Source organism: Trachemys scripta, chromosome 1, assembly GCF_013100865.1.
Source record: "Trachemys scripta elegans isolate TJP31775 chromosome 1, CAS_Tse_1.0, whole genome shotgun sequence".
NCBI lineage: Eukaryota > Metazoa > Chordata > Testudines > Emydidae > Trachemys > Trachemys scripta.
The window spans coordinates 141,800,800-141,827,065 of NC_048298.1; the positions used below are offsets into that span (position 1 = coordinate 141,800,800).

At 42.4% G+C, this 26,266-nt stretch overlaps 1 protein-coding gene across 1 annotated transcript in view; it reads left to right on the forward strand.

Moving 5' to 3' along the window:
* WARS2 (tryptophanyl tRNA synthetase 2, mitochondrial) overlaps window positions 1–26,266 on the forward strand; it is a 73,577-nt gene that overhangs the window by 40,473 nt on the left and 6,838 nt on the right. Inside the window, exons 3-4 of the mRNA XM_034787986.1 lie at window positions 22,868–22,948; window positions 26,079–26,164. Of these exons, the coding sequence (XP_034643877.1) occupies window positions 22,868–22,948; window positions 26,079–26,164 (167 nt within the window). The remainder of the gene's footprint in view (window positions 1–22,867; window positions 22,949–26,078; window positions 26,165–26,266) is intronic.

Below are 26,266 nucleotides of genomic sequence, written 5' to 3' on the forward strand. Positions count from 1 at the left end.
AGTATGCCTAATACCAATATAGGTATTGCTATATAAAAACAAAATCTATGTAAGCTGACTAAGTGGTGACTTAAAAGGAGCCATAATGACAGTCTACAAGTATTTTAAATGTATAATTATCTAGGATCCCAAATAATTATTTAGGGTGGTGCCAGGGGGTTCGGTATAACTAGCTGTGATAGATTGAAATCAAGCAAAGGAAATGTTTAAGATAACTATCTAGAAAAACTTCCTAGTATAAAATCTGTTAGATACTAGAATAGAGTCTGAAGGAAAGAAGTAAAAGTCCCACCATTATTTACAAACCAAGTACTATGAATTACAGCCTGGCCAAGTTAAGGGATTTAATAAGAAAACAACAGGTCACAGAGGAGTAATAGTATCAGAGGGGTAGCCGTGTTAGTCTGAATCTTTAAAAAGCAACAGAGGGTCCTGTGGCACCTTTGAGACTAACAGAAGTACTGGGAGCATAAGCTTTCGTGGGTCAGAACCTCACTTCTTCAGATGCAAGTCTGAAGAAGTGAGGTTCTGACCCACGAAAGCTTATGCTCCCAGTACTTCTGTTAGTCTCAAAGGTGCCACAGGACCCTCTGTTGCTTTTTAAAGATTCAGACTAACACGGCTACCCCTCTGATACTATTACTCCTCTGTGACCTGTTGTTTTCTTATTAAATCCCTTAACTTGGCCAGGCTGTAATTCATAGTACTTGGTTTGTAAATAATGGTGGGACTTTTACTTCTTTCCTTCAGACTCTATTCTAGTATCTAACAGATTTTATACTAGGAAGTTTTTCTAGATAGTTATCTTAAACATTTCCTTTGCTTGATTTCAATCTATCACAGCTAGTTATACCGAACCCCCTGGCACCACCCTAAATAATTATTNGCCACACTAAGCACATTAATTCGGCGGTGTGCGTCCAAGTACCGGGGCTAGCGTCGATTTCTGGAGCATTGCACTGTGGGTAGCTATCCCATAGTTCCCGCAGTCTCCCGCGCCCATTGGAATTCTGGGTTGAGATCCCAGTGCCTGATGGGACAAAAAACATTGTCGCAGGTGGTTCTGGGTACAGCCTCACCCCTCCCTCCCTCCCTGCATGAAAGCAACGGACGGCAGACAACCATTTCGCGCCTTTTTTCCTGGGTGAACACTGCAGACTCCATACCACGGCAAGCATGGAGCCCGCTCAGCTCAAGACAGCAGTCATGAACATTGTAAATACCTCGCGCATTCTCGTGGAGTTTATGCTGAAAAACGAGGCGAGGAGGCAGCAGCGGCGGCAGCGCAGCGACAAGCGTGAAGAGGACATGGACACGGACACGGACACAGAATTCTGTCAAACCGCGGGCCCCGGTGCTTTGGATATCATGTTGTTAATGGGGCAGGTTCTATCCATGGAACGCCGATTCTGGGCAAGGGAAACAAGCACAGACTGGTGGGACCGCATAGTGTTGCAGGTGTGGGACGATTCCCAGTGGCTGTGGAACTTTCGCATGCGTAAGGGCACTTTCATGGAACTTTGTGACTTGCTGTCCCCTGCCCTGAAACGCCAGAATACCAAGATGAGAGCAGTCCTCACAGTTGAGAAGCGCGTGGCGATAGCCCTGTGAAAGCTTGCAACCCCAGACAGCTACCGGTCAGTCGGGAATCAATTTGGAGTGGGCAAATCTACTGTGGGGGCTGCTGTGATGCAAGTAGCCAAAGCAATCACTCACGTGCTGCTACGAAAGGTAGTAACTTTGGGAAATGTGCAGGTCATAGTGGATGGCTTTGCTGCAATGGGATTCCCTAACTGTGGTAGGGTGATAGATGGAACCCATATCCCTATCTTGGCACCGGAGCACCAGGGTACCTAGTACATAAACCGCAAGGGGTACTTTTCAATGGTGCTGCAAGCACTTGTGGATCACAAGGGACGTTTCACCAACATCAACGTGGGCTGGCCGGGAAGGGTTCATGATGCTCGCGTCTTCAGGAACACTACTCTGTTTAAAGGGCTGCAGCAAGGGACTTACTTTCCGAACCAGAAAATAACCGTTGGGGATGTTGAAATGCCAATAGTTATTCTTGGGGATCCAGCCTACCCCTTAATGCCATGGCTCATGAAACCATACACAGGCAGCCTGGACAGGAGTCAGGAGCTGTTCAACTACAGGCTGAGCAAGTGCAGAATGGTGGTAGAATGTGCATTTGGCCGTTTAGAAGGTCTCTGGCGATCGTTACTGACTTGCTTAGACCTCAGCCAAACCAATCTCCCCATTGTTATTTCTGCTTGCTGTGTGCTCCACAATCTCTGTGAAAGTAAGGGCGAGACCTTTATGGCGGAGTGGGAGGCTGAGGCAAATCGCCTGGCTGCTGATTACGCGCAGCCAGACACCAGGGCGATTAGAAGAGCACACCAGGAAGCGCTGTGCATCAGAGAAGCTTTGAAAACCAGTTTCATGACTGGCCAGGCTACAGTGTGAAATATCTGTTTGTTTCTCCTTCATGAAAACCCACCCCCTTTATTGACTCATTCTCTGTGAGGAACCCACCCTCCCCCTTCCCCCAGCTTGCTTTCAAACCAAATAAAGTCACTATTGTTTAAAAATCATTTATTCTTTACTAATAGATTATAAAAAGAGAGAGGGAACCCGGGTGGGGTTTGGGAGGAGGATCGGTGGGAAGGAAAAGGCCACTAAAAAAAGGTTAAAAAAATGACAGCCTTTTGCTTGGGCTGTCCACTGGCTTCTTTCCTATACTTTGAAACTGTGTCCTTCCACTCATTCAGATGAGCTCTGTCACTGCGGGTGGATTCCATGATTTCTGCAAACATCTCGTCTCGTGTCTTCTTTTTCCGACGCCTTATCTGTGATAGCCTTCGGGACGGAGGAGGGAGGCTTGAAGAATTTGCAGCTGCTAGAGGGAGGGAAAAAAAGAGAATTTTTTAAAAAGATACATTTTGCAGAACAATGCTTATACTCTTTCACGGTGACCAACACTATTCACATTACATAGCACATGTGATTTCTGTGCAAGGTCGCATTTTGTCTCTTAATATTGAGTGCCTGTGGCTTTGCTGCTAGAGATCACAGGTCCGGGCAACAGAATTCGGCTTGCATGCGGCCATGGTAAGCCATTGTCTTTCGGCTTCTGCGCCCTCCTTTTCCACATACCAAGCAAAGCCTGTTGAGTGCTGCAGTTTTCCTGTTAACATTCAGCAGCAACAGAAAACAAACTAACCGCCCCCACCCCCATCCAATTCTCTGGATGATCGCTTTATCCCTCCCCCCACCGCGTGGCTGGTATCAGGGAAGATCCCTGCAGGAACCAAACTAACCCCCCCGCCCCTCCTCCCGCCATGAATTCTCTGGGATGATCGCTGTACCCCTCCCCCCACCGCGTGGCTGGTAACAGGGAAGATCCCTGCTAGCCAAATGCGAAAAGCTCAGGGCCAATTCCCCCCCTGCGCTTGGCTAACTGCAGGGAAGGATTTCTTTTCAGTCACAGGCAAACAGCCCAGTAGGAACGGCCACCTCTGTCCCCTTAATTAAGTTCCCGTATTTCAACCAGGTTACCATGAGCGATATCACTCTCCTGAGGATTACAGAGCAAGATAAAGAACGGATGTTGCTTGAATGCCACCAGACACTGGGACCATACGCTGCCAGGCTTTGTCAGGCAATGATACCAGATTACTTGCTGCAAGCATGGCGTGGTCAAGTATCCTACCATGGAGGATGGAATAAGACTGCACTGCCCAGAAACCTTGTGGCAAGGCTTTTGGAGTACCTCCAGGAGAGCTTCATGGAGATGTCCCTGGAGGATTTCCGCTCCATCCCCAGACACGTTAACAGACTTTTCCAGTAGCTGTACTGGCCGCGAATGCATCCCAAGTCCTGAGGGCAAAGTAATCATTAAAAAACGCTTGCTTTTAAAACAAGTTTTATATTTTAAAAGGTAAACTCACCTGAGGTCCCTTCCATGGGGTCATGGTCTTGGATACTGGCTTGGGAGGGTTGGGAGGGTACTTCAGTCAGGCTGAGAAAAAGATCCTGGCTGTTGGGGAGAACGGAGTGCTGGGTGCTCTCTGCAAGCTCGTCCTCCTCCTCCTCCTCCTCTTCCCCATCCGCAGAATCCTCAGGTGTAGCTGATGAGACTATCCCCGACCTGGAATCCACGGTCACAGGTGGGGTAGTGGTGGCGGCCCCCCCTAGAATTGCATGCAGCTCGGTGTAGAAGCGGCATGTCCGCGCCTCTGACCCGGAGCGACCGTTTGCCTCCTTTGTTTTTTGATACGCTTGTCTGAGCTCCTTGACTTTCACGCGGCACTGATCTGAGTCCCTATTGTGGCCTCTCTCCATCATGCCCTTAGAGATTTTTTCAAAAGTTTTGGCATTTCGTCTTTTCGAACGAAGTTCTGCTAGCACTGAATCCTCTCCCCATATAGCGATCAGATCCAGTACCTCCCGTACGGTCCATGCTGGTGCTCTTTTTCGATTATCGGCCTGCATGGTTACCTGTGCTGATGAGCTATCTGTGGTCACCTGTGCTCTCCACGCTGGGCAAACAGGAAATGAAATTCAAATGTTCGCGGGGCTTTTCCTGTCTACCTGGCCAGTGCATCCGAGTTCAGATTGCTGTCCAGAGCAGTCACAATGGTGCACTGTGGGATAGCTCCCGGAGGCCAATACCATCGAATTGCAGCCACACTAACCCTAATTCGAAATGCCAAAATCGATTTTGGCGCTACTCCGCTCGTCGGGGTGGAGTACAGAAATCGATTTAAAGAGCCCTTTATTTCGAATTAAATGGCATCGTTGTGTGGACGGGTGCAGGGTTAATTCGAATTAACGCTGCTAAATCCGAATTAAAGTCGTAGTGTAGACCAGGCCTAAGGGGTAAAGCAATTCTAACTCCTAGAAATGCCCTCTCTCATAAAAACCAAATCAGCTGTAAAACCCTGCCCCGATTCTTCTCCAGAAGAAGCTTTTCCATATCTTCCTTTTCCTCTGTCTCCTCTTCTAGAGAATGGACTCCATCTTGGGCAGCCCAGCCCAAACAGGAACATTCAGGTCAACATTTTTTCCTAGTATAAGTTCTTGGCCATTGACATATACTTTTTGAAAAATATCAGCCCCATCTCTGCTATTTTTTCCTCGCCTCCTTTCTCCATTATAACTTTTTGCAGAGAGCTAGATCAATTCCTCAATTTACTAGGGTAGAAGCTACGTTTGTTGTATGGAATTCTGTTGTCATCCTTGTCCCGCTCTGTTTTAGCTTCTCCTCTGACAGAGGATAGACCCTAGACCTGCAAATGTCTGAATCACTAATAAGCAGGTCATTTTTTTCATTCATCAGACAACTTCTGCGCCCATTGCTTCCTGGTCTGGGAAACTGTTAGGAAAGGTTCCACTCAAACTTTGACAGCTGATGCCCAGGCTGTTCAGAGAGTATGATTCTGCCTAGAAAACTGCACTTCTTTGCAGGTAGATTTCCTGTGTTCAGTTCCTGAGGTCCATCTTCACATACCATTAGATTCCTCCCCAGTACACACCTAATCTCATGTTCATGGTGTGTTTAACTCGCTGCTGATAGGATGACCTATCCCTTTAATCTCATCTCAGCCCCAAGTCTGCATGGAGGTGGCTGCCAAATTTTGATAAGAAATGTTTTCACATTTATCCCTATCTAAGCAAGTGACTGTTCTGGGACAGTTTTGCCCTTTCTTGATAAGCCAGGACAGAATCCATCACTGCCTCTTGGAATGTGGATTCCTTACCAGTTGTGACAGGCTGTGCCGGGATTCTTCACAGGCCCTTATTCTCTTTGGCCTAATCTGAAAGACTCTGCGCAAGTGAGCGTCTTCCTCTGGATGGCTTTGAATCCCACCAGGAAATGCATTCAGATGTCTGGATGAGCTCAGGGAAGACATCAGTTACTTCAGGCCGCTGCCACTGCAGCTTCCTTCCTGCAGCTTTGTGCTGCCCTGTCTACCCCGCTCCATCACTTCTTTTGCTCTTCAGCCAGCGATTTTACCACAATCTTTAGAGTCCGGTATTCTACCAAAAATGCTAAGCTGGCTTCATTTGTCTTTGGGGAACAAGAAAAGTTAGTGCCAATGAAGATTACTTTCCTAATCCCTCCTTTACAGATCAAATCTGTAGTGCAGGTTTCTAAACTGTGATCCACAGAGCACTTGCTCAGAAAGGTGACCGATTGTGTGGTGCTGCCTGGTCCTTATTTCCAGCTGCTAAACTGCATTAAAGAAGCTAAAAATATATTAAATACTTTCCCATATCAACACTTGCTCTAATGTTTTTTTGTGGCTGTGCAGACCACCTCTCCCCATATTCACAATCTCTCTGTTAAAATGTTGTCCACATTATGAAAAAGTTTGAGAATTCCTGTTCTATAGAATGTGAGATCAACTGCTCACTCTAAAGCCCTCCTTAGTGCCACATAGAGTTGGTTAAATACTTATGAATTCACAATTTATATGAAATTTTTCATCAGAAGTTTGAATTTTGATTAGACAGTTTTTTGAGAATTTTAATGAAAAATTCTACCTATTTTTCAACTAGTCTAATGTAATCATGAGCATGGAATTTGTTCAGACTTATTTTATTGACTTACAAAGTTGAGGTTGTTGCTCAGCACTGAAATTTGAGGTCCAGATAATCAGAAAAACAAAACTGTTCCCAATTATTTGGATGAGAACAAGCATCTCAGACCAGGCTGTGTCTGCATTTCATCTCCAGTTACACAAGAACAATGATTGCCCCTCAAGTGAATCATGAGTATGAATTGCCTTGAACTCATGGCCATTGTCCTAGTTTGCATTAAAATACAGAATTCCCAATTAACCTGTTATATTCCAGTGAGATGACACAATTAACCTGTCACATTCTAGTCAGATGACACAACATCATGGGCTATGTAAATAATGAAGTGGGAAAAAAATTACAAATGTTCTGTCGAATCCAGCTGAGAGACACAAGGTTGGACAGGGTGGTCCAGGGAAAGCTATGTCTCAGCTTTGTCAAAACATGGTAGTCTGGAAAATCAAGGAGGAAGCCAATATACTTCTCATTGCACCTCACAAGTCAAGGAGCCCCTGTTTTTTCAAACCTTATTGTCCGAACATCAGAACTAATGGGAATTTAATAAAATCAGACTTATTTATCCAGCATCTGATCTTTCTCCGTGAACCAGGAAGACATGTCTAGCAGTTTGAAAGCTTAAAGGGAGAAGACTGACCTAGCAAGGGTACTCCAAAATGTCCATTTGAAACTGCTATGGCACCCAAAGAGGACTCAACTAATATATTACTTTCCAGGCTACTAAAATTACTACTAAAATTAATACATTGGGGTTCAAATTAGCAGATTATAATATAATAACTTATTATAATGTATTCAAAATTGATTATTAGGGATAAAACCTAGTTCCTTGAAGGGCTTTGTCTCAGTAATTGCCAGTATAATTGGATGAGACAGATCAGGGCATATCTTTCTATTCCCCCTGTAAGAAAATTGTCAAAGGCAGCATCTCTGCAGTTCATAACTTGTTCAAAGTCTGGAGCTTTAACTCTGCCCTTGCAGCCCTAACCCTTTCATCATTTCGACACCTGAGCTCAATTTCCTTATTTTCTTTTTCCATTAAAGCAGACTTTTTGCACAGTGATCACTTGTTAGAAGAATTTCAAAACTAGTGACTCTAGACGTAGTCCCATTGTTGCACTTGCAGTAAAAACAATATGATTTTATGGACTGATCCTGCCTTTGTTCCCAAGCCAAATATTGTTCGGAGATCTCAGGATATCCTACTGAAAGATCTGTCTACTCAGCTGTCAAAGTGGATGCCTGGTTGATGTCTAAAGAGCAATCAAAACTTTTATCCAAAGGTTGGATTCAGCAGGTAGTGGTGACATAGCACCACTTCTCTGAGAGCTCCATCAGTTTCTGCAGAATTAAATCTTCAGTTTCTAAAGAGAATTAATTTTCTAGCCCTTCTGGTTGTGATAGACCAGCTCCCAGCAACTGCAATCCGCAGGTAAATTGAAGCAGAACTCTGAAGGTGAGAATTTACCCATTCATCTCAGTGGGGTCTCAGTTCTGAAGCCAGAAGATGACAGTTTAAATGTTAGCATCAACTACTTCATTACTGATCATTTTCAGAAACATAACTTGTAACTTCTAAATCCATTAAAATATACTCAACTGGCATGGACCAAGAAAGACTATATTTAATAAGAAGAAATATGCGAATAGTTATTTTAATTCGGATAATTGTCCGTCCCTAGGATATTCACAGCAGTTTATACCACACGGTGGAACTGAAAGTCGTGGTTAAATTGGAGAGGGATTTTTTTCTCTTATTATCCATGTCTGTCAGTCCAGCTCCCTCCCCACCTCCCCCAAATTTCTGGGCACATTGCAATATTAATTCAAATGCCATTCCAGTTTGGAGTAATTTCATAGTTTTTCTTCGAGGAATGTCCTTGTGGGTGCTCCACTTCAGGTGATGGTGTATCCCCGAGAGGGGGACAGCGCATGCACGACCAAATGGGCACTGCTGCTGAAATTCTCCAATCAAAGACACAGGATGCGCCATCACCTGAAGTGAAGCACCCACAGGAACACCCATCTCAAAGAACCTCAGTTACTGCACAGGGTGAGTAACCTTCTCTTCTCCTTTAAATATTCTATTGCATTTTTATAAAAGAGGAGAGAGAAAAAAACACCACCTGCACCTGATTATTCTGATCTTTCACTTGTTTAAATGCTACAAGCTTCTCCTAAATATTAGGGGAACATAAATTATAAAGTTAGGCAAATATTTTTCTCTTTCCTCTTCTAAGTAATAACAAGTAATCCCTGTAGCAATCCACAAGCCATCTTCCCCAACTTAGTTCATTGCTCTTTATTTTTGGTCCTTCAGCTAGTCTACTGTCCATCTAACAATGATCTTATTCAAGCCAACTTGTATTAATTTCAAGAGCAAGAATTTGAGATACCATATCAAATTTCCTGAAATCCAGATAGTACTACTATTGGTTCCCTCTCACCCAGTAACTTTTGTGAATTAATAAAAAGAAGCAATCTGACTTGCTGCTTATTGTTCATGGTTCTGTTCTTCTTTATACACTAGTGATTTTTCTCTTCTATTTGTTTATTATATGGAGGTGCATTATCAGCAACCTTGTCAATGTTGCTTTAGGCTTTGACAGAACCTTACACCTCTTCGTAGTTCAGCCTAAAAATGGAAAACACTCTTACAGGTCTCTTGAATTTTTTGAGGGTATTGGGAGCACTGGCAGGTGCTCCTGAAATATGTATAAATCCTCTAATCTTTCCCTTTTTTGAAACTTTATTTGTATCTCTTCAGTTACACAACCCCAACCTCTAAATATCCCAGACTGCCCACACAGACACATTTTATTTTGTGATCTTTGATGTTAAGTGACCATCTATCAGAGTCAAGTTTCTCTGAGTGGCAAGACAGATTGGAATACCCAAGGGGATTCTGACACCATGCTACAGCTGTGTAGTGCCTGACGAGTTTACACTTGTTACTTGGTTGGTGAAAACTATGTATAGAACCCACAACAAGTTTGGGGTTTGTGCTTGCTTCTTAACAGTCTGCCCTGAGATTGGTATTCTCGCTCATGAGCCACTCCAGACAGTGTGACATTGGTGTAATCTTGGCCCAATTCACATGCCACTGGTCAGTTGGATTTATAGATCATAACCCAGTGCTGTTAAAAGTTTAAGCTTGGTATTGAGAGTTTTAAGGATTAAAGAATAGACACAGTAAGTGGGCCTCTGTTATATGATAGTCTTGTCATAAAAGACCTTGAACATGCATGGAGAGGGGAATATCTTTTAAAAGGAAAACCCCAAATCTGGAACTGAGAGCTTTGCTCATAAGTTTTGACCAGGCATCCAAGGACCCTGCTGCTCCAGACACTATTGGGGAACTGGTCTGATTGTAGTATTTGGCGGCCCAGGAAGAATGTAAACACGAGAGAATGATGGCAGAGTTGCGGATCAGGGAGACTGAGGCAATCCAAGCATCAGTCAAAGCCAGTGAGAAGGTTGAGGAGAGAGCCCACCAATGATACATAGCTAACAAACAGGTCAAGTAGAAAGCCCACTGAAGACATGTGGAACAGCTAGAAGCCGAGGAGAGGGCATACCAGAAACAGATGGAAGCTCATACATTGCAGGTCAAAGTACTGGAGCAGCAAAAAGAATTCCCTCAGCCAGTGATTACACCCTCTCCCTCCTCCACAGTAGCAAAGAGACTAACTGCATAGAAGAGTTCCTATGACACTCCACCAGAAAAGTAGATTGCATCTGGAACTGGACACCCAAATGCCCAGAGAGAATCTGCTTCAATACAGAAATAAAACAGTCTCTGACCACACACCCCTAGTTATCACCCTGACATCCACACTAGAATCCATATGGGGTATCATCAAATAAATTCATGGAGGATAGATCCATCAATGGCTATTAGCCAGGATGGGCAGTGATGGTGTCCCTAGCCTCTGTTTGCCAGAAGTCGGGAATGGATGGATCACTTGATAATTACCTGTTCTGTTCATTCCCCCTGAAGCACCTGGCATTGGCCACTGTTGGAAGACAGGATACTAGGCTAGATGGACCTTTGGTCTGACCCAGTATGGTCGTTCTTATGTTAACTACAACTCATACTCATTGGGGACCCCATCCTGAAAGACATCTTCCCTGAACCTGCACTTCTGGCCTTCAAACAACCCCTGACCTGCAATGATCAACACCCCCCCACAACACACCTTTCAAGAGCTATGGGTCCAACATGTGCCTATCGCAATATTTGGTATACCTCAATCCACTACACTAAGTGCCCCAATAACAGCTATATGCATGAAACCAAACAATCGCTATGCTCTTGAATGAACTCACAGGAAAATGATGAGACAAAAACAACATTTCACCTGTGGGAGAACACTTTTCACAAAGTGATCACTCTATATCTGAATAATCAGTCCTCATCTGCAAAGGAAGCCTGCACAACACTTTCAAAAGACAAGCTTGGGAACTTAAATTTGTAATTGCTAGACACTAAAAATCATGCACCTAATTAAAACACTGGATTTATGGCTTATTATAACAATCTGTAACCCACCGTCCCCCCTTTTTGTCCTATGACTACTGGGGTGTTAGCACATATTCTGAGGGGCCATTGTTAACTACTTATGCTGAACTATCTGTTTGATCTTGTATTTAGCTGTGACACTCTGAGTACCTTTCCCACACCTGAAGAACAGCTCTGTGTAGCTCGAAAGCTTTTCTCTCTCACCAACAGAAGTTGGACCAATAAAAGATATTACCTGACCTACCTTGTCGCTCTAGAAGAGTTCCTGTTTACCTCTGAGAGACTGTGTGGAATCCACAAGATCCCAGAGGATAAGTGGATGCCTATCCTCTTCACCAGATTAACTGGGCTAGTGAGACAAGTTTTTAATTATATGGAGGAAGAGGATGCTATGATGTGTAAGAATTTTAAAGAAAATGTATTGAAAAAATTAAAGATCACCCCTGAGATCTATTGACTGAAGTATAGAAATCTTAAAAATGTTTGACAGTATCACTCATGTTGAATATATACACAAAATGTGTAATTTTATGAGAAAATGGATAATGGGAGTAAGGGCTGAAGGTGATTATGAAAAACTGTTCGATCTGATGGCCCAAGAACAGCTGTTATGGGTAGTTACAGATGAGGTAAAGGCAGCCATCTGTGACAAAAAACCTTCCATAGACTATAGAAATTCCTGATGAATATATTGAATCAAGGGTCCATGGGGGATGCAAATCCCAGGGGAAGGCAAATTCCCTGTCACCCCAGTTAAGAGGGAGGAGGGGATTGGAAGTAAACCTAAACCCAATGTTGATAAGAAACCCCAGAGGAGCCCAGGTTTTAAAAACCCCTACCCTAAGAGAAGGCAGGTAGTCTGCCATCACTGTGGGGCTCCTGATCATATAAAATCAACGTGCCCAAAACTCTAGGTAACCCTATGATTCACAACCCCAATTGTGATGCCTCTACAATGGTACCAGAGACAGCAGTAGAGAAGGTGCAGGACCCAGTGAACTATGTAAGGACTGAGTGTTGGGAAGGCAGTGAAGATTTATTAGGGATGCTAAGGTAAATAGCATAGATTATAAGGGCTGGAGGGACACAGCATCCCAAGTCACTTTGGTCGAGGAAAGTTTGGTAAGGGAGAAAGACAAACACTCTGGTCAGAGTTCAAATATATTAGCTTTGGCTGAATGCTCTGTAGCTGTGCCTCTGGCTAAGGTCCACCTTGAGTGGGAGGATTTTAAGGGTGATGATATTGTGGGTATTAGAAATCTGCTCCCTGCTGATATTTTAAAAGGTAATAACATTTTAGCCATGTCTAAGCAGGTTGATGTTATAACTCGCAGCTAGAAACAGTATAGCTCTACCACACTGGTTTGTCTGTGGACAGCAGGAGGGGCTGGGAGCAGGAGGGAAATGCCCTCAGTCCTTCGTCAGCTGAGAGTAGCAGTTTGTCTTCAGAGGAGAAATTTGAAAATTCCACTGCTTTGCCAGAGTCTGCTGTGAGTTTAAGGGAGACTCCAAAGGACTTTATTGAGGCATAACAGACTGATCCTTCCCTGGACCAGGAGAGGGTTGCGACTCAGAATAATACGCCAGGTGAGGAAGGAAAGGATAGATTTTTTTCTTTAAGGAGTTTTGTTGTACAAAGAGGATTCCATAGGAAAAAAGAGGTGTGCTGTTTGCAAGCAGGTGCTTGTACCTGATAAATACAAGACAGAATTTCTGCAGTTAAGCCATGATTTTTTTTAAGCTGGGCATTTAGGAGTAAAAGGAACCCGTGAGAGACTTAAACAGAATTTCCATTGGCCTCACATGTGTGAGACAGTAAAAAATTATTGTAAGAGCTGTGACTTATGTCAGCAGCATGAGACGTTAAAAGGACTTTGCAAGGCACCTTTGCACCCATTGCCCATCATTAACGTGGTGTTTGCCAGAGTGTCTCTGGATATTGTGTGGCCTGTGTCCAAAGCATCCAGGATTGGAAAGAAATATATTCTTGTTGTGGTGGATTCTGCCACCAGGTACCCTGAAGCCACAGCTCTATCTAATATAGAAGCTGAGACCATGGTCACTGTCCTATTCAGCATTTTAGCAGAGTAAGTTTTCCCAGAGATATTTTGTCAGACCACAGTGCAAATTTTAAGTTATGGAAATTGTGTGAAGTAAGACTCATAAAGGCTGCTCTCATCATCCAGAAATGAATGGTCTGATGGAAAGAGTTAATAATGGGACTTTGAAAGCTATGCTGAAGATGTATGTTATCAGGCAAGCGAGAGACTGGGATTTGTTACTTTCTTATGTGTTATTTGCACACGGAAGTGTACCTCAAGAATCTACTGGCTTTGCCCCCTTTGATCTCCTTTATGGAAGACATGTGAGGGGATGATTTGAGGCTTTTGGGAGGGTAGAACAAAGGAGACAAGACAGCCTGTAGGGGAGTATGTCAATCATTTTAAAGAGAATTTAAAGGCTATGATGGATTTAGTGCAGCAAAACCTTGAAAGAAATCAGGTGACTCAAAAAGCTCGGTATGGCAGGCATGCTGAAGAGAGATCTTTTGACATAGGTGATTTGGTATTGGTGTTGATTCCAGTGAGGAGGAACAAAATGCAGGATTGTTGGGAAGAACCTTTTGAGTTGATAGAGTGAATGAGGTCACTTACGATGTAAGGAACCCCTGTGGCAGGGGAGCTGTGCAAACAGTACATGTTGCTAGAATGAAGGCTTACCATAAAAGGGAGAAGGGAGTGAATATGATTTGTTGTGCTGATGAGGGAACGTTAAGTGCCCCTTTAATTGATTTGGGAGAGTAAGAAAGAAATCCCTCTGGAGAGCCTTGATATATGGGAGGGTTTGAAACCCATCCAAAAGCAGGAGACGTTGGCCCTTCTGCAACACCACAGGTGGCAGATATTTTCCAACTGGCCAGGTTTAACTGACAAAATCATACATTCCACTGAAACCACAAGGGTAGTGATCAGAGGAGTGCAGCAGTCAACTGGTAGAAGAGAGCTAGAGTCTAGGAGAGAAGTTGTCACACAGGAGAAGCTCTAGAAACAGTCAAGCTTTGGGTCTCAATTTGTTAGTGTTGTTAGTTTATTAATAAAGTCAAATGTCAAGAAGAGGGTGAAATTGGCCCTATATAGTATTGTGACTTTATTAGAGCAGCATGGGAATTGCAAATGATCACAGAATCCTAAGGTGTAGAAAGAAGAGTAGACAACTGAAAAGCCATTTGTCTTTACGGAGGGACAAACTGGGCAGCAAACCAGAACAAGTTTCCTTTGAATGAAAGAAGGGAAACATATGCTGGACTTCCAGGGAAGTGCGTGGATCATCCACATGTAACCATGTTTGCTGTAAATGTCACTGAAGTTTTTAAAAGTCTGAAAACAGGTTAAACATAGATCAAATGTGAGCTCCACAGGGAAAGGGTCCAATAGTTTGCACTGGAAATAATTTTTATCAGCAATCAGCAGGAAATACTCTTGTGTTGCTGTGCTGATTTGATGCAATGAAGATTGAAGGTGAGGGGACGTGAAACCTCTACATCACTGTTAGGAGTGGGGAGGCGACAGTCTCAACCTGCTGAGAGGTGTTAAGAAGTTTTTTTGGCTTGTGAAAGATTTGGAAAGATGTGGGAGTGGGAGAAGAGAAACGGGAAGACTTGAACTTGAGCACACAGACGTACAGAACAGATCGACAGCACAAACTTGATGTATTTAGCAAAGGCGTGGTCTTGGTGGCCAAATAGAGGGATTCATCATGTGGATGTGGTTAGTTTTTTAGTGAAAACAACTAAATGAGAGATAGCTAGTTTCCTAAGGGAAACAATAAATAGGGGATTTGTAAGACTGATAGTCTTCAAAATTCTTGAGCCAAGCTGCAGGAAATATGTTTTGATATTTATATCCTTCAGGACACAAAAGCAGCTGGAGCTGACATGCAGGATTTAATGGATTAGATTAGATAGCTGCTAGTCAGGGTTTCTAATAGTGATGTTCTGGTAGGTTGACTTGACATGCAGTCAGTGACATCTCCTAAATTGCGGTTTTGCTCATTGCAGAAGAAATCCTTGAGCGCTGCTTTGGGAGTTGGAAGATGTTCATTTGCTTTGCTCCATGTATGGACTTTTTCTGGTTTTTCTTCATCTCCATCCAACAGACACATCTGCTGACTGCTCCTTCATGCAGTTGCTTGAACTCTAGTTAAAATAGTCTGCAGGACTTGTGGAAAGCTTAGAGAAGACTTTACTCTTAGATTTTTCTCTTTCCTATTAAATTTAGCAATTGGCAAGAATGCCCTTTGAACCTCCACCTCCATTCTCTTCCCATAATTTCTGATCAATTTACATCACCTTGTGCGTATGTAATCTCTTATGAATTTTGTTATAAGTAGCGCTGACAGTTACATCTCTAGTTAACTTTGCCAAACACTTTCTCTTATAAGAACCTCTTTTCAGTTGCTTACAACTTTGCACACCTTTAATCATTGGAGTTGAAATTTTTCATTCCAGGTGCCTGATTTTTATTTTTATTTTAAGCATCAGTCATTCTTGAAAATACAATTTGGGAAAAATAGGTTGTTTTGCAAATGTTAAATTTCACAACCATTTAGTTGAGAAGAACTAGTTCCTTAATGCTTCAGAGCAGAGTCTTGAAATTTGGGGTGCGTATGAGGCAGAGGGGTGGTGGAGATGGGTGTTGTCACTCACGGTGAGAGAAGTGCCTTTTTGCTATCCCCATGAAAATCCATCCATATCTAAGTTACAAGTCTCAGAAAATCACTATTTATGCATGCTCAATAGAGGTTTGTTTAGTTTGGCATCTAAACTATCTGAAGATTGTCTGCACTCAGCATGCTCCAGCCCACTGCTGCCGATGCTGAGCAGAACTTTCCCTATGGTTGTATCTCTTGGTTCCTGGGGCCCACTGTGATACCTGGTGCTGGAACTGAGAGCAAGGAGATTGTCTTGCCTGTGATCAGGGCTTCCCATGCTGATGCTGAGGCAATGTGGAGGAGGCAGCAGCCTGATTCAAATTCAGAGGAGTGAGAGGCAGGCTGTGGGGATAGAATCACTAGAGCACACTCCTCTCCACAACCTGGAATAGAATTTAGGATTCCAGAGCCTCAATGTTTCCTCTCTTGTCCAGCAAATATCTGTGAAACCAGCTGGTCCCCATAGTAGTTAACAGCCTACAACTGCTATCAGTTACTCTGTTATAGAAAATGGTTCCTCATCTAGCAGAAAAAGGCAAGATAAGAAAAACCAATATCTGGAAACTGAAGCCAGACAAATTCAAATTAGAAATGAAGTATAATTTTTTAACTGTGCTAGTGATTAGCCACTGGAACAAACTACCAAGGGAAGTGGTAGATTCTCATATCCTGATATCTTCACATCAAGACAGGATGCCTTTCTGAAAGATATACTTTAGTCAAATACAAGTTATATTTTCATCAAATAAAAGTTATTGGGCTAAGTAGGTGAAGTTTGTTGGCCTATGATATACAGGAGGGTCAGACTAGATGGTGTAATTGTCCCGTATGGCCTTAAACTCTATGAATGAGCTTGAGTGGTAGAGGTCTGTGATGTGAATCTGAGGGTATGTCTAAACTTCAATCTGGTGGTATGATGCCCAGCTCAAGGAAACATACTTGCACATCCAGCTAGAATGCTAAAAATAGAGTGTAGCTGCAGCGGCATGACCGGCAGGAGGGTCAGCTCCAGCTATGTACCTGTTCAAGACCTTAGACATGTACTCAGGGCAGCTAGCCCCTCCCGCCAGTCGCATGGTCATGACTACTCTGTTTTTAGCAGGCTTGATCTGATTGAGCTAGCCCAAATATGTCTTCTTGAGCCGGGCTTCACACTCCCAGCTCAAAGTGTAGACTTTACCTAAAGATTGCAACACTGCCAGTCAATAGACATGGGAGTCAGTATAGTTCTACATGATGGAATTTCTGTTTTTAAATTTGCTTTTTTTTTTAATTGAGAAACTTCATACAAAACTACATTTTAAAAAGTTAACATTGCAAAGTTAAGCACTCAGAAGTTAGGAAATACCAATTTTAAGGTTGCCTGTGCAACATTAATTCAGCCCCTTTGTGCATATGCATTATGATAGTCTTTAAATTACTATTTTGCCTGCAGCACACCTGCATCATTCTGTGCACAGGATGGATGGTGCTTGGGGAATGAATCAGAACTGTGTAGTTAGTAAAGCTAGCATCTATGGGATCCCCTACTTCATAGATATACTGGCACTAGAAAAGGTTCAGAAAAGGGCAACTAAAATGATTAGGGGTTTGGAACGGGTCCCATATGAGGAGAGATTAAAGAGGCTAAGACTCTTCAGCTTGGAAAAGAGGAGACTAAGGGGAGATCTGATAGAGGTATATAAAATCATGAGTGATGTGGAGAAAGTGGATAAGGAAAAGTTATTTACTTATTCCCATAATACAAGAACTAGGGGTCACCAAGTGAAATTAATAGGCAGCAGGTTTAAATCAAATAAAAGGAAGTTCTTCTTCACACAGCGCACAGTCAACTTGTGGAACTTCTTGCCTGAGGAGGTTGTGAAGGCTAGGGCCTGGTCTACACTGGGGGGGGGGTCAATCTAAGATACGTCGACTTCAGCAACGCTATTCTCGTAGCTGAAGTTGCGTATCTTAGATTGACTTAGAATCACTTACTTTGCGTCCTCACGGCGCGGGATCGACAGCCGCCGCTCCCCCGTCGACTTTGCTTCCGCCTCTTGCTAAGCTGGAGTTCAGCAGTCGACGGGAGAGCATCGGGGATCGATTTATTGCGTCTACATTACACGCGATAAATCAATCCCCGATAGATCGATCACTACCCGCCGATCCGGCGGGTAGTGTAGACGTACCCTAGGACTATAACAGCATTTAAAAGAGAACTGGATAAATTCATGGAGGTTAAGTCCATTAATGGCTATTAGCTAGGATGGGTAAGGAATGGTGTCCCTTGCCTCTGTTTGTCAGAGGGTGGAGATGGACAGCAGAAGAGATATCACTTGATCATTACCTGTTAGGTTCACTCCCTCTGGGGCATCTGGCATTGGCCACTGTCGGTAGACAAGATACTGGGCTAGATGGACCTTTGGTCTGACCCAGTACGGCCGTTCTTATGTATGTTATGATAGACTTAACTTTTCATGTCACTTTATTTTTAGATTTTATTAGTGTTGTTGATTAATCACAGTTAACTCATGCGATTAACTGAAAAAATTAATCACGATTTTAAAAATTAATTGTGATTAAATATAATTTTAATCACACTGTTAAACAATAAAATACCAATTGAAATGTATTAAATATTTTTAGGTGTTTTACTACATTTTCAGGTATGTTGATTTCAATTACAAGACAGAATACAAAGTAGAAAATGCTCACTTTATATTATTTTTATTACAAATATTTGCACTGTAAAAATGATAAACAAAAGAAATCATATTTTTCAATTTACCTCATACAAGTACTGTAGTGCAATCTCTTTATCGTGAAAGTGCAATTTACAGATGTAGATTATTTTTTGTTACATAACTGCATTCAAAAACAAAACAATGTAAAACTTTAGCGCCTACAGATCCACTCAGTCCTACTTCTTGTTCAGCCAATCGCTAAGACAAACAGGTTTCTTTACATTTATGGGAGATAACGCTGCCCGCTTCTTGTTTACAATGTCATCTGAAAGTGAGAACAGTCGTTCACATGGCACTTCTGTAGCCAGCATTGCAAGGTATTTACGTGCCAGATATGCTAAACATTCGTATACCCCTTCGTGCTTCGGCCACCATTCCAGAGGACATGCTTTCATGGTGATGACGCTTGTTAAAAAAAAATTGTTAATTAAATTTGTGACTGAACTCCTTGGAGAATTTGTATGTCTCATGCTCTGTTTTACCTGCATTCTGCCATATATTTCATGTTCTAGCAGTCTCAGATGATGACCCAGCATGTGTTGTTTGTTTTAAGAACACTTTCACTGCAGATTTGACAAAATGCAAAGAAGGTACCAATGTGAGATTTCTAAAGATAGCTACAGCACTTGACCTAAGGTTTAAATATCTGAAGTGCCGTCCAAAATCTGAGAGGGACAAGGTGTTGAGCGTGCTTTCAGAAGTCTTAAAAGAGTAACACTCCAATGCGGAAACTACAGATCCTGAACCACCAAAAAAGAAAATCAACTTTCTGATGGTGGCATCTGACTCAGATTATTAAAATGAACATGTGTCGGTCTGCACTGCTTTGGATCGGTATCGAGCAGAACCCATTTCAGCATGGACGCATGTCCTCTGGAATGGTGGTTGAAGCATGAAGGGACATATGAATCTTTAGCGCATCTGGCAAGTAAATATCTTGCGACACCAGCTACAACAGTGCCATGCGAATGCTTGTTCTCATTTTCAGGTGACGTAAACAAGAAGTGGGCAGCATTATCTCCTGCAAATGTAAACAAACTTGTTTGTCTGAGCAATTGGGTGAACAAGAAGTAGGACTGAATGGACTTGTAGGCTCTAAAGTTTTACATTGTTTTATTTTGAATGCAATTATTTTTTGTACATAATTCTACATTTGTAAGTTCAACTTTCATGATAAAGAGATTGCACTACAGTACTTGTATTAAGTGAATTGAAAAATACTATTTCGTTTTTTACAGTGCAAATATTTATAATAAAAAATAAATATAAAGTGAGCACTGTACAATCTGTGTTGTAATTGAAATCAATATATTTGAAAATGTAGATAACATCCAAAAAAATTTAAATAAATGGTATTCTATTATTAACAGCGCGATTAATCGTGATTAATTTTTTTAATCACTTGACAGCCCTAGATTTTATGTGAAGTATTTTATGTATAGAACAGCCTTAACTGATACACAATACTGTGTTTTTGTGTATTAGTTTCCCAGGTTTTTAGATAGGATCCTCAGCATTTCAGTTACTTCTTTCAGAAAGAACAGGACCTTCATCAAAGAGTTTTTTGAAGCTATTGCCCTTTGTGGAATGAGCTGTTTGTGTGTCGAAGGTCTTGCTCTTCATTAATATTAGCATGATAAATGTTATGAAATTTGATACAAAGCTACTGAAAATTAATTGACAGTGATAAAGCAATGGGGCATGTCTTTTTTACTTTTGACTGTTTCTTTCTATAACAGGAACTCCTCACTTACCGTTGTATTTATGTTCCTGAAAATGTGTCTAAGCGAAACGATGCTAAGCGAATCCAGTTTCCCCATAAGAATTAATGTAAATGAGGGGGTTAGGTTCCAGGGACATTTTTTTCACCAAACAAAAGGCTGGTCCACCCTGGTTCCAACCCCCCACCAGCTAGCTGCAAGGGGCTGCTCTTCCTGCAAGCAGTGGACAAAACAGGCAGCTGCCAAATGACGTTAGAAGGGAGCATTTCACAACTTTAAACGAGCATGTTCCCTAATTGATCAGCAACTTAACATTGAAACAACGTTAACCGGGATGACTTTAAGTGAGTGTATATGAATTAACTCCATGGTCCCTTGTTTAGTAGCATAGAGAAGTCTTCCTGCAATATTTTAAATGAATTTAATTCCATTTATACAAATCAAGTTCCTCCAAGGATACTACTTGACTTCACTGATTGCAGCTCTGGCGCTTTGTAATCCATCACTGCTGAGCGTACTAAGCAGTATTGGGACAATGAGTTAACAAGCCTTTTATTTATTTTACCCTGTGTGATTGTTTTTCTTTGTTTCTTCTGTGCTTCTTTGCGCTTCCTCCCTCCTCCCCCCCATCCTTTCTTCTTTACACTAGCATGTATTCTTACCACTTTGTATTAATAATGGACCATGCTTCATGCTTCATTTGGCTTTGGGGGCTAGAAGTGAATGTAACTCACTGCTTAGAGCCAGGGCTGCAGAATGGCTGATCGCTCAGTGTTCCGGTAACACATGGGATGTCAAAGCCACTGGCACAGTAGGCACATGCAGCCTTGGTTGTGGGAGGGAGGCATGACAGAGGTATATAGTGAAATCCGTTGCTTTGGAAGAGAGTCCTTGTCAACACCAATGCAGCAGAAAAACATCCCCTCTTTGTGACTAGAAGAAAGAAACGATAAATTGTTTTGTACCAGATGGTGATTCCTCCTAAATGAAATAGACATGGGTTAAGTCAGTTCCATCCAGCTCAGTTTACATTGCATATTGCATAGAGGACACATTTGCTGCCATTTTGTCACCCTTTGCCTTGTGTACTAAAGCCAGGCAGGCAAATGAACATGAAGGAATAAAAAAAAAGAAGGTCTGGGAGGCTTCATGTCATTGTAATCAGTTCCTGAGCTGTTCACCTCAGTTCATCAGTTCAGCTTGGACCATAACATTAGTGACCAAAAGTAATTACAATCTTAGGGCTATTTGATGGATATTAAATTTAGTCAGTGATGGAATCGATCCTTTTCCAAGTCTACATACAACACCAAAATGATTTCTGCAGATGATATTAGTAATTGTCCCACTTTTTAATAAGCACTTTTTAATGCTTTTTATCTGAGCTCTTAGATCGAAACACAAGCATGTTTCTCAACCCCTCTGTCCTAGTTATTATCATACCTCTCAACCTTCAAACCTACCAGCATGTGATAGAGGCAACTGAAATGTGTGGCAAATCACCAGAAGTGGAACACCTGTGTTTTGTTGCACCTCACATTGTATCTCATAAATTACATCCAGACAAAAACTGTTAAAATGGAGTTAAGATTGAAAATACACATCAATGATTCATGGTGGGGGGGTTTAATACAGCAATGTTGTAATTATTTCCAAAACATGCATTATAAACCCAGGAAATTCAGAATTAAGGTTAGGATTCCTGTTAAAGTTTAACACATTAAGGCATAGAAATGTGAGGGCACCAAACAACCTTAACTCTGCCCTGTAGTGAGTGACACCATTAGGAAAGAAAAAAATCTAAAATATATTTAAAAATCATCTAATCTAGTCTTACAGATGCTAAAATGTGTTCATCATTTCATTTCCTGAAGGCGTTTTGGTGGTTGTAGTCCCACATTAGATATGGCATCCTGGCTCTCTGCCCCATGCATCCTTCCCTTAGTCAATCGATATTTTGAGTCAGTCTTCCTCTTTCATTTGCAAAACATCTCCTGCCTTTGGTGCTGCAGAACAGGCAGGCTGATTAACCCAAAATGTAGAGCATGCCACAAAATCCAGAATACTTAAGAGGTCTAGGTTGTCCCCATTTTACAGACAGGACAACTGAAGCACAGAGATGTGTTTGACTCCCACAGCAAATTAATATTGGAGCTAGGACTAGAAGCAAGGGGATCTGACTAACAGTCCTGTGCTGTAATCCCTAGCCCACTGCCTCAAGGTACTTGGAATTTCAGCATAAAGGCCAAGATCTGAATGAACATGAAAATTAAAAACCTGTCTCACCTCCACGGTTTTCTTTCTTGGTCAGTTAGGGCAGGCTGACCAGGTAGGGTGGGGAAGCTTGTACTGCTGCTGCAGGAGTTGTACTTGTACTATGAATCAATATAGGTTCTTCAGCCACCAGGGCTCTCTGTTACTTCTCACCAGCACTAAACTCACTGAAAAAATGATAGCCAAAAATAAACTAATCTTACTACTCTCTGGTTTGATAGCCTTTACTGGCTGTACTTTCTCTGGAAATGATGTGTGCAGGTGAAAATACATTCAACCTAGTCTGATTTCTTACGGCTTTTTTTTTTTAGGTGCCTGAACATGCAGAACTCGGTTGGATTCTTGGGTGCTTAACTAGTATGCCACGTATACAAAGCTTTCCGCAGTGGAAGGTAAGGTTTGTATGATCAGCATATTAAACTAAAAGGATATTTAAGGAAATTTAATAACAACAGTATTGTCCTTCTTGTAAAAATTTCTGTTGCCTGTGGACCATAAACACTGGGCCAGTCATTCTTACTAAAAGGTGATGGAGTCACTTCAGGAAGAGGAAAGAAAACAACCCTGTACAATATTATTACTATAGGAGACATAACTGTATATTGTGAGTCAGTGAGGCTGCTGCTGTGGGAGGTTACAAAGTAGCATACCTGTATAAGCAGAGAATACAGAGGCAGTTAAAGAAGGTTTTCAATTATAGACTGGTATTTTTAATCATTTATCAAAATCCTTAAAGTTCTTATTTCAAGCCTAGTAAAATAATAAAATGCAAGAACTACAACAGAAACATTAAGGCTAAAAAATCAAGCAGTCACAAGTAAGGAAATTCCATAAGTAAGTCTTCTGTAACATTAGTTAGATATTCTGTGTGTTGTATGGTATGGAATATATTAAGGTTTACATTTTAAAAGGGATACAGAAATAAACATTACTAAAGATGACTGTGGCTGAGTTGATGTTCTGAAAAATCTTCCCTTTTGCCATTCATGACATATGTGCTTAGTTTCTTAGTATTGCATCAACACTATTTTTTGCATTTAATTTCTTTGTGTTTTCTTTATTTAACAAGAAGAGAAATCAGAAGTGTGCTGGGGTGTATAAACCCCACACTGACAGGGAAGGTGTTAGGGAGGTTCAGTGCCAAGGTAGCCCCACCTCTCTGGCCCTTCCAACCATGCATGGTAGGGCAGAAAGTGTTCAGAGGAGGAAGCTGCAGTCAGCAAGGGGGAAGCCTTGAGAATGGAGCGGCTGGAGAGTCTCCTGAAGCAGCAGGAGGAACCTCCACCATGCCCAAGACCCCCAGCTCTGGGAAGAGTCCAGTGAGCCCCAGAAGCAAACCTGGCAAGGAGAGCGTGATTGGGCTAAGCCCAAAGGACTCCAGTAAAGCTGCTACCCAGGCATCCCTGAAGTAAGGTGGTGCCACTGACCTTTTTTTGTTGTTGACCCCTGGAGGGGCTTCTTTGTTGACTTTGAACTTTTGCTTTTCTTCACCCATAAACAAAGTAAGGCGTCTGCAAGGGTGGGGCCCACTGCAAGGGCTAAGAGGCTGTGGTCTTGACTGGGCCGACCCTGTGGCGGTAACTAGGCATGGCAAGGGGCCCCAACCCAGCTAGAGAAGTACCCCAGAAAGAATCTCTTACAAGTGGTGGAGAATGCGGGCACTTGGTCAGCTCTGCTGAAAGGGAGGGGAAAAGGGGGCAGGGAGTGGGGAAAAGGAGAGAAGAGGTTTGAGGTTGAGAAAATCCTGACAGAAATAACCTTGTAATGGATCTGGAATGGCTGTTAAAATGCGTCACAGAAAACCAGCAGCATCAGGCCACCCTACAACAAAAACAGCAGCAGCTGCTTCAACAGCTTGCAATCCAGCAACAGCTGGGGCAGCAGCAGCAATAGCTGATAAGGGAATTAGCCACACGCTAACCTCAACAACAGAACCTGGAGCAACAGATGCTGTCAGTTCTCCAACCTCTAGGGTCACCCAGGGCTGTGGTGGCCACTAACCCTGGGCCCCCAACTCAACACCCATCCCTGTGAAGCTGTCTAAGATGGGCACCACCAGGGGACCTCAAGAGATTTTTCACTACTTTTGAGCAGGTGGCATCTGCCGTGGCGTGGTCCTCAGAGCCATGCTATTGGTGCCATCTGTCAGGACCGGCTCAAACTGAATGCCATGAACTTGATTTGGCAGCAGCCCAGGACTATAGGAGGGTCAGAGAGGCCTTAACTTGACTGTTTAGATATCACTACCTCTCTGGGAAGAGTCCAATGAGCCCCAGAGGCAAGCCTGGCAGGAAGAGAGTGATTGGGCTACCTGGCTGGAAGAACTCCAGTAAAGCTGCTCTCTAGGCACCCCGGAAGTAAGGTGGTGTCACTGACCTGACCCCAGGAGGGGCTTCTCTGTTGAGTTTGAACTTTTGCTTTTCCCCACCCATAAACCAAGTAAGAAGGCCTGCAAGGGTGAGGTGAGGCTAAGAGGCTGGGGCCTAGATTGGGCCGACCCTATGGTGCTACCTGTATTGGGGTGTGGCAAGGGGCCCCGAACCTGAAAGTCTGTTTTACAAGGAATCAGGAGAGAGACAAACAATGAGAAGAAAAAAAGAATCCAGAGCAGTTTAGTTCGCAGAGTTCACAACTGGAGCAGGCTAAATACCTCCAGATGTTTGTGGGTGGTTTTTTCCCCCTTCCTGTTTTTTCTTCTTAATTAAATAAACTCATTCAAATTTAAATGCAACAAATAGTGTTAATGCAAAACTTAGATTAAAGCCAAGCTTTTCAAACCTGAGTTTCTCAAGTTAGACTTGTAAAGCCGTATTTAGGTATCTAAGTATAAGTGGTTGGACTTTTAAAACCCACAAATAGGAGCTGCAGGTGCTTGGCATCAGGTCCCCCGTATTTAAGAGCCTGGAGATGGAGACAGGAGAGTATGATCTGGATGACGGGGAGAGGAAAAAGATATAGGAAAATATGAGAAAGTCTGGACAGATTTTAAGGATTTTTTTAAATGTAGCTACAGTTAAAACAAAAAGCAGGAAACTAGATACTTGAACATCTACAGACCAGCTGGTCCAGATGATATGCATCTAGGGTGATAAAGGAATTAGGTATTGAACTTTTGAACCTTTGATAACTATTTACAAAAAGGTGGGTTAATCTGGAGGGTACCAGGACTTTGTATAAAAACAAGTGCTGCATACCAGTCTTCCAACAAACAAAAACAAAAAAGGAGTGAGTTTGGCTGTTACCATCCCACACATCTAATATATCTCCCTAGTAAAATAACAGAACAAATATTATGAGACGAGATGTATAAATATCTCTAGAAAATAACGGATCCATGAGCAGTAAGTAGCACTGAGCATTGAAAAAGCACGAATTCTGTTAGGAATGCTTCTTTGCTAGAATGACACAGTCAGTGAACGAAGCAGACTCACTAACTGAAACTTAAAACCAAAAAAATCAAAATCAGACATTGACATCATTAGCCAAATGGATGATTTCCCTATGTCTTTCTTTTGCAAACAGGTAAAGAATGCCAGCCAGAATTATGAAGGAACCGTTGGTCTGTTTACATACCCTGTGCTTCAAGCTGCAGATATTCTGCTGTACAAGTAAGAGACAGAATGTGAGCCCACAGGCAATGTCTGTTCAACTGCTGTAAGATGAAAGTTCTTTGGGTCAACATGTTAAATACCAAAGGGCGTGAATAGCTG